Source organism: Eretmochelys imbricata, chromosome 4, assembly GCF_965152235.1.
Source record: "Eretmochelys imbricata isolate rEreImb1 chromosome 4, rEreImb1.hap1, whole genome shotgun sequence".
Lineage (NCBI taxonomy): Eukaryota > Metazoa > Chordata > Testudines > Cheloniidae > Eretmochelys > Eretmochelys imbricata.
Window position 1 is genome coordinate 145,450,056 of NC_135575.1, and position 8,174 is coordinate 145,458,229.

The following is an 8,174-nucleotide window of genomic DNA, read 5'->3' on the forward strand; positions in this document are numbered from 1 at the left end:
GAACATCGGGGCTCTGCCCAAAGGCCCGCGGGGGGAAGCCGGCACCGCGCGGCGGCCCCCGGGCTCGGCGCAGGGCGCAGAACCCAGCCCAGCTCGCGGGCAAGCTGCGCCGGGCCCTTGGGGCCCCCCTCTTGCCGGGGCGGCTCCGGCGGCGATTTGGCCCGTGCCCTCGAGGCTGAGCCCTCCTGGCCCTGCGCGGGCCGCGGGGCGGGCTACAGAGCCGCTCGCGGGGTCCTGGGGGCAGGGATGCGCCCCGCACTCGTTTTGCACAGAAATAAAAGGGGCGGTTCCCCTCCACTCCCTTGGCCACGCCCTCTTTGGGTGAGGCCTGTCAATCACTGCCGGAGGCTGCCAATCAGCGGGCAGGCGCACGGGCTTTTGGCCCCTGCAGATGGAAGGGGCCAGAAGAGCGCGCGCTGCCCCGGGGGCCCAGGCGCTCTCCGGGTACGTGCGGCCCGCGCGCGGAGCCCCGCGCTCCAGTGACGTGCGCCCAGGGGGCCCGGGGCCCTGCGCATGGGGCCGGCTCCAGCGGGGGGCCTGCAGCGGGGGCGCCCCGGCGGGGGCGGGCAGGCACTGAGGAGCAAGAGGGGCGGGAGAGCGCGCGGGGAGCCGGGGTGCGGAGCGCGTCCCTCCCCATGGAGCCCTCGGGGCTGGAGCAGGAGGGCCCGGGCCAGACCCACCCGCACCACGAGCCCATCAGCTTCGGCATCGACCAGATCCTGAGCAGCCCGGAGCAGGGCAGCTGCTTGGGGCCGGCCCGCCCGGCGGGGGAGCTGGACTACGCGCTCTACGGGAGCGGCTGCAGCGGCGCCTACAACCCCGCCTGCTCGCTGGGCTCCTACAGCCTCAGCCGGAGCATGAACGTGGCCGCACGGGCCGCGCCGGGGGGCCCCGCGGGAGGGGTGATCCGGGTGCCGGCGCACAGACCTCTGCCCCCAGCGCCCGGGGCGCCCGCCGCGCCCCCGCAGCCGGGGGTCCCCGGCCTCTCCAGCCTCACCTTCCCCTGGATGGAGAGCAGCAGGCGGCTCGCCAAAGACCGGCTTTCAGGTGAGCCCCCGCCCCCCGCCAGCTCCCTGGCCCGGCTGGTGGAGCCCCCTGCCCGGCGGGGAGCGCCAGATCCCCAGCCCCTCTCTCGGGAGCGCTCAGCCAAGGGGCCCGGACGGCCGGGAGACTGGGCCCGATCCCGGCAGGTGCCGAGCGCTCCCCGCTGACATCCCTGGCCCGATCGGGACTCCTGCGGGACTGAGCTGGCCGGCCTGGTGCCGGGAGCGGCCTCTCCGGGACCGGTAACGGGACTGGCCAGCGGCTTCGCGCCCAGCAGCATGAACCCAGGGCGGGGCGGGGCGGGGCGGCGGCTCCAGCGCCGGCTGCTCGCCCCGGGGAGATTCCGGCCCAGCACAGGCCTGGCCAGTTCGGTGTCTCGGCCCCGGGGCAGAGTCAGCGCCTGTTCCCGGACACCGCTGCGGGGCCCCCAGAGAACCAGGACAGGGAGAGCGTCCCCTGCCCCACAGTTCGGGAAAGTTCCCCCAGTCCTTGGCCGTGGGCACCCGGACATCCCCCGCTCAGCGGAGCCCTGGCCCTGACACGGCTCGCGGCGGCGGGCGCTGGAGGGGAGATCCAGGCCCGCGGAAGCAGGATTCCCGCTGGAACCGGAGCCGGGCCCCTGGGGGACGCGCTGGGATCTACCCACGAGCCTGGTGAGCGCCCTGAACGCCCCGCCGAGTCCAGCCCGGTGCGCGCCCGGTGACAGCGGGACGGCGCCCGGGGGTCCCGGCTGCGCTCGGGCAGGTGAGACCCGGGTCCCGCCGACTCCGGCTGGAGCTGTGCCAGGGCGCGGCGGGTTCGAACTCTGCTGGCGGCAGCCCCCGGGCCCGGTGTCCCAGCGGCTGCTCCCCGCGCAGCGCCTGGCGTGGGCACGGAATGGGGTCTGAAGGGGCAACCCCGGACCGGGTCTGAGGAGAAACGTCCTTGGACACGCAGGCGACTCGGCACCGGCTCCGGCTCACATCGCTGTTTCCGGACCCGCCCGGTCCCTCCGCCGCCCGCTCCCTGGGGACGGGCAGCCGGGTCCCGTGCCCCAGGCGGCGGGAAGGGGCGGGGGGTCTTGAGGCAGCCTCCGCAGCGCTGCCCCCAGCCCAGCTGCCTCGCGGGGCCCGGCCCGGGCGCTCCCTGGGGCCCGGACCCCCAGGGCTCCGCGCTGTTGCCACGGGGGGTGTGAGTCCCGCCCGTGCGATCGGGGGGTGCGCTAACGGGCAGGCCACCCCCTTGAAGTGAGAAGCCCAGCGCCGGCGGAGGGCTAGGCCATGATCCGCGCCCGGGGCGCGCCGAGGCCTCTGGAAAGGCTCCTGGGCTGTGCGCGGCTGTGACCGGCCAAGACCGGAGCCCGGGGCCAGCGCTTGGGGACACCGGGCTCCCGCGGTCCCGAAGCCCGGGATCGGGCCCGTCCCCAGCAGCAAACACAGCCGGGGGGAGAGCAGCTCCGTTGGGGGCCCGTCTGACACCCCCCGCCCTTCTGCCAGCCCCTGCCCCCGACGGCGAGCGGCCCGGCGGGTCTGTGCGGCGCCGACCGGCACCCTTGTCCCCCAGCGGGCCGGGCCGCCAGCTACGGAGCATCCCGCGGCGCCGGAACTGGGGACCGAGTCCCTTGGCTGTGAGCACCCCCTGGACCCCCCGCAGGTCACGGGGCCCAGCCCGGGGTGGAGGGGGCGGAGAAGGGGTTGGGAAGGGTCGGCAGCGTCCGCCAGCAGGACAGGACAGGGCCAGGCCCCGCCCGCCCCGCACACCCCAGGGGCCCCCACCCGGTCCAGCGCTCTTTGGCTGCCGGGGATCCTGTCCCGCCCCCCTCATTTTCTACGCCAGCCCTGCGCCGGCACTGGGGAGAGCTGGGGGGTCCCTCCGGGCCTCAACACCAGGGCTTCCCCCTGCGTGCCTTGCGCCCCGCCGGGGCTCCCCCTGCCCACCCAGCCATGCGCCCCAGCTCCCCCCCCTCCCCGCAGCTGATGGGTCTGGTGATGTGCAGGGGCGATGGTGCCTGCTGGGGATTGCGAGGGCAGGCGCTGTGAGCACCACCCCCGGATGCCTGGGTTCTGTGCCCAGCCACGGGAAGGTCAGTCTGTCCATCTGCTCTCAGCGCACCCCCGGGAGCCTCTGGCCCTTAGCGGGACGCAGAGCAGCCGGTTCCTGCCCGGGGTGTTGATCGCTCCAGCGGGCCCATCCCGGCGCCTGTCCCTGAAGGACCTCCGCTGGCGGGCCGGCAGAAGCTGGCGGCCCCGGGGCTCCCCCGGCCTGGGGGAGGGTGTTCGGCCCCCGTTGAGGGGCGGAAAGGCCTTTTCCAAGGGCAGGGTTGGGGCTCCTGACCTGGCTGCTGGGGGCGGGTGTCTCGTCCCACTGCCCCCGGGGCCCGGGCCGGGGCCGGAGTGCAGCGGGGCTGTTTCTCCCTGGGTTGGGGCCGGTTCTTAGCTCTCGGGCGGGGAGTCCGTGTCCCCCTCCGGCCCCAAGGCTGGGAGTGGGCAGGGGGCGATGATGAGGACGGGTTGCCAACCCTCCAGGATTGGCCGGGAGTCTCCAGGACTAAAGCTGATGTCATGTGATGGAACCTCCAGGAATGCGGCCAACCACAGTTGGCAGCCCTAGGTGAGGGCAGGCGGCCTGGCCAGGCCGGGGCCAGGGGGAGCCAGGGCTGGGCCCCTGGAGAGCTGGGCGCTGTCATGCTCCCAGGGTGCCCCCGGCTCAGGGATGGGCTTCAGCCCTACCGGTGAGGTGGCGAGGAGCCCGCACATGCTGGGCCGTGGCTGGCGGGTGGGATGGGCTGGCCCCTCCCCGGCGTAGCTGCCATGCCTGGGGCCACTCTCGGCTGCGTCTGCAACCCGCTCCGAGCCCCCGGCCAGCGTCTGGATGGCCGAGCTGCAGCGAGGGCTGCCCAGCATGTGGGGGTCCCTACCCAGCCGGGGGGCTCCTGCCTGGGTGGAGTCTGTTTCCTGTGCAGCGAATCGGGGGGGAGGAGGGGGGACGGTTCCAAAGCCAGACCTGCCAGGCTGTGGCCCTGAGCCGTGGGTAGCAAGGGGGGTGGAGGTGCCAGGCTGCCCAGTGGGTCCACAGCATTCCCCCAGCCCTGGGGGCTCTGTCGCCCTTGCCATGTGCAGCTGGCGCAGTGATGCCATGGGCTGGTGGGGACACCCAGTGCCTAGGATCAGAGTCCGGAGCCTGGCTCCCGGGCAGCTCCGCCTGGTGCTTCGTCCCAGATGCAGCAGGGGCCCAGCAAGGACGCAGCTCGGCCCGCTATGTCCGGTGCCTGCCCTCTGGCCCCCTGCACAGTGCTGGCCGCAGGAATGCTGGTGGGCCGGCAGGCAGCGGGCCCCAGCCATTCCTAGGCCAGCCGGAGGAGCTGATGTGCCCAGCAGGAGACCAGCCCCCCAGCGCCCATCGCGCCCAGGGGCGTGGCCTGAGTGAGAGGTGAGGGCAGTACCCAGGCCTGACCTCCTGCCTCCCCTTTGCCTGCAGCTGCCCTGTCCCCCGTTCGCGGTGACGCGGCGCATCGGGCACCCCTACCAGAACCGCACCCCCCCAAGAGGAAGAAGCCGCGCACGTCTTCAGCCGAGTGCAGATCTGTGAGCTGAGAAGCGCTTCCACGGCAGAAGTACCTGGCCTCGGCCGAGCGGGCCACCCTGGCCAAGGCCCTCAGATGACGGACGCCCAGGTGAAGACCTGGTTCCAGAACCGCCGCACCAAATGGAGGTAACACAGGCTGCAGCTCAGGGCTGGGGCCCTGCCACGCCCAGCCAGGCCAGCCCGGGCCCAGTGCGGGCTACCAACACCTCAGCACAGCCTCCCTCGCAGCTAGGGGCAAAGGAGCCCCCCTGCTGGGAGAGGCCGGGCTGGATTCCTGGGAGCTCCCCCCACAGCCAGCCCCTCTGCCCCACCCCCACAGCGCCCCTGCTGGGAGAGGCCGGGGCTGATTCCTGGGAGCTCCCCCCCACAGCCAGCCCCTCTGCCCCACCCCCACAGCGCCCCCTGCTGGGAGAGGCCAGGGCTGGATTCCTGGGAGCTCCCCCCCACAGCCAGCCCCTCTGCTCCACCCCCACAGCGCCCCCTGCTGGGAGAGGCGGGGCTGGATTCCTGGGAGCTCCCCCCACAGCCAGCCCCTCTGCCCCACCCCCACAGCGCCCCCTGCTGGGAGAGGCCGGGGCTGGATTCCTGGGAGCTCCCCCCCCACAGCCAAGCCCCTCTGCCCCACCCCCACAGCGCCCCCTGCTGGGAGAGGCCGGGGCTGGATTCCTGGGAGCTCCCCCCACAGCCAGCCCCTCTGCCCCACCCCCACAGCGCCCCCTGCTGGGAGAGGCCGGGGCTGGATTCCTGGGAGCTCTCCCACAGCCAGCCCCTCTGCTCCACCCCCACAGCGCCCCCTGCTGGGAGAGGCTGGGGCTGGATTCCTGGGAGCTCCCCCCAGAGCCAGCCCCTCTGCCCCACCCCCACAGCGCCCCCTGCTGGGAGAGGCCGGGGCTGGATTCCTGGGAGCTCTCCCCACAGCCAGCCCCTCTGCTCCACCCCCACAGCGCCCCCTTGCTGGGAGAGGCCGGGGCTGGATTCCTGGGAGCTCCCCCCAGAGCCAGGGCTCCTGTTTTGTCAGGGCAGAGTGGAGTTAGACACATGCACTGTGCTGGGGCAGGATGGGGCAAGGGGTTGAGGAGCTGGCATGGGGCAGGGGCATGTAGCTGAGGGGCCGGCCTGGGGCAGGGCGGGGAGGGGCGGGGGTGTGTAGCTGAGGGGCCGCCCCGGGCAGGGCAGGGAGGGGCGGGGGTGTGTAGCTGAGGGGGCCGCCCCGGGGCAGGGCAGGGAGGGGCGGGGGTGTGTAGCTGAGGGGCCGCCCCGGGGCAGGGCAGAGGGGCGGGGGCGTGTAGCTGAGGGGCCGCCCCGGGGCAGGGCGGGGAGGGGCGGGGGCGTCGTAGCTGAGGGGCTGGCCCGGGGCGGGGCAGGGAGGGGCGGGGGGCGTGTAGCTGAGGGGCCGCCCCGGGGCAGGGCGGGGAGGGGCGGGGGCGTGTGGCTGAGGGGCCGCCCCGGGGCAGGGCAGGGGAGGGGCGGGGGTGTGTAGCTGAGGGGTCGGCCCGGGGTGGAGTGGGGAGGGGCGGGGCGGGGGCGTGTAGCTGAGGGGCCGCCCCGGGGCAGGGCAGGGAGGGGCGGGGGCGTGTAGCTGAGGGGTCATTCCGGGGCGGGGAGGGGCGGGGGCGTGTGGCTGAGGGGCTGGCCGGGGCGGGGCAGGGAGGGGCGGGGGCGTGTAGCTGAGGGGCTGGCCCGGGGCGGGGTGGGGCGGGGAGGGGCGGGGGCGTGTAGCTGAGGGGCCGCCCCGGGGCAGGGCAGGGAGGGGCGGGGGCGTGTAGCTGAGGGCCGCCCCGGGGCAGGGCAGGGAGGGGCAGGGCGTGTAGCTGAGGGGCTGGCCCGGGGCGGGGTGGGGCGGGGAGGGGCGGGGGCGTGTAGCTGAGGGGTCAGTCCGGGGCGGGGAGGGGCGGGGGCGTGTGGCTGAGGGGCCGCCCCGGGGCAGGGCAGGGAGGGGCGGGGGCGTGTAGCTGAGGGGTCGGTCCGGGCAGGGAGGGGCGGGGGCGTGTGGCTGAGGGGCCGCCCCGGGGCAGGGCAGGAGGGGCGGGGGCGTGTAGCTGAGGGGCCGCCCCGGGGCAGGGCAGGGAGGGGCGGGGGGCGTGTAGCTGAGGGGCTGGCCCGGGGCGGGGTGGGGCGGGGAGGGGCGGGGGCGTGTAGCTGAGGGGTCGGTCCGGGGCAAGGAGGGGGCGGGGGCGTGTAGCTGAGGGGCCGCCCCGGGGCAGGGCAGGGAGGGGCGGGGGCGTGTAGCTGAGGGGCCGCCCCGGGGCAGGGACAGGGAGGGGCGGGGGCGTGTAGCTGAGGGGCCGCCCCCGGGGCAGGGCAGGGAGGGGCGGGGGCGTGTAGCTGAGGGGCCGCCCCCGGGGCAGGGCAGGGAGGGGCAGGGGCATGTAGCTGAGGGGCTGGCCCGGGGCAGGGCAGGGAGGGGCGGGGGCGTGTAGCTGAGGGGTCGGTCCGGGGCAGGGAGGGGCGGGGGCGTGTAGCTGAGGGGCCGCCCGGGGCGGGGTGGGGCAGGGAGGGGCGGGGGCGTGTAGCTGAGGGGTCAGTCCGGGGCGGGGAGGGGCGGGGGCGTGTGGCTGAGGGGCCGCCCCGGGGCAGGGCAGGGAGGGGCGGGGGCGTGTAGCTGAGGGGCTGGCCCGGGGCGGGGTGGGGCGGGGAGGGGCGGGGGCGTGTAGCTGAGGGGCCGCCCGGGGCAGGGCGGGGGCGTGTAGCTGAGGGCTGGCTCGGGGTGGAGTGGGGAGGGGCGGGGCGGGGGCGTGTGGCTGAGGGGCCGCCCCGGGCAGGCAGGGAGGGGCAGGGGCGTGTGGCTGAGGGCCGCCCCGGGGCGGGGCAGGGAGGGGCGGGGGCGTGTAGCTGAGGGGTCAGTCCGGGGCGGGAGGGGCGGGGGCGTGTAGCTGAGGGGCCGGCCCGGGGCAGGGCGGGGAGGGGCGGGGGCGTGTGGCTGAGGGGCTGGCCCCGGGGCAGGGCGGGGAGGGGCGGGGGGCGTGTGGCTGAGGGGCCGCCCCGGGGCAGGGCAGGGAGGGGCGGGGGGCGTGTGGCTGAGGGGCCGGCCCGGGGCAGGGCGGGGAGGGGCGGGGGCGTGTAGCTGAGGGGTCGGTCCGGGGCAGGGAGGGGCGGGGGCGTGTGGCTGAGGGGCCGCCCCGGGGCAGGGCAGGGAGGGGCGGGGGCGTGTGGCTGAGGGCCGGCCCGGGGCAGGGCGGGGAGGGGCGGGGGCGTGTAGCTGATGGGGTCGGTCCGGGGCAGGGAGGGGCGGGGGCGTGTGGCTGAGGGGCCGCCCCGGGGCAGGGCAGGGAGGGGCGGGGGCGTGTAGCTGAGGGGTCGGTCCGGGGCAGGGAGGGGCGGGGGCGTGTAGCTGAGGGGCCGCCCCGGGGCAGGGCAGGGAGGGGGCGGGGGCGTGTAGCTGAGGGGTCGGTCCGGGGCAGGGAGGGGCGGGGGCGTGTAGCTGAGGGGCTGGCCCCGGGGCGGGGTGGGGAGGGGCGGGTGCGTGTGGCTGAGGGGCCGCCCCGGGGCAGGGCAGGGAGGGGCAGGGGCGTGTGGCTGAGGGGCTGGCCCGGGGGCGGGGTGGGGAAGGGGCGGGGGCGTGTAGA

The 8,174-nt window shown here is 76.4% G+C and overlaps 1 protein-coding gene across 1 annotated transcript in view; it reads left to right on the top strand.

Annotated features, from left to right (window-relative positions):
* The first annotated feature begins 635 nt into the window (after positions 1-635).
* The window catches only part of TLX2 (T cell leukemia homeobox 2), a 9,746-nt gene continuing 2,207 nt past the window's right edge, over positions 636-8,174 (top strand). Inside the window, 5 exon segments of the mRNA XM_077814735.1 lie at positions 636-1,047; positions 4,501-4,511; positions 4,513-4,555; positions 4,558-4,677; positions 4,680-4,734. Coding sequence (XP_077670861.1) covers positions 636-1,047; positions 4,501-4,511; positions 4,513-4,555; positions 4,558-4,677; positions 4,680-4,734 — 641 coding nt within the window.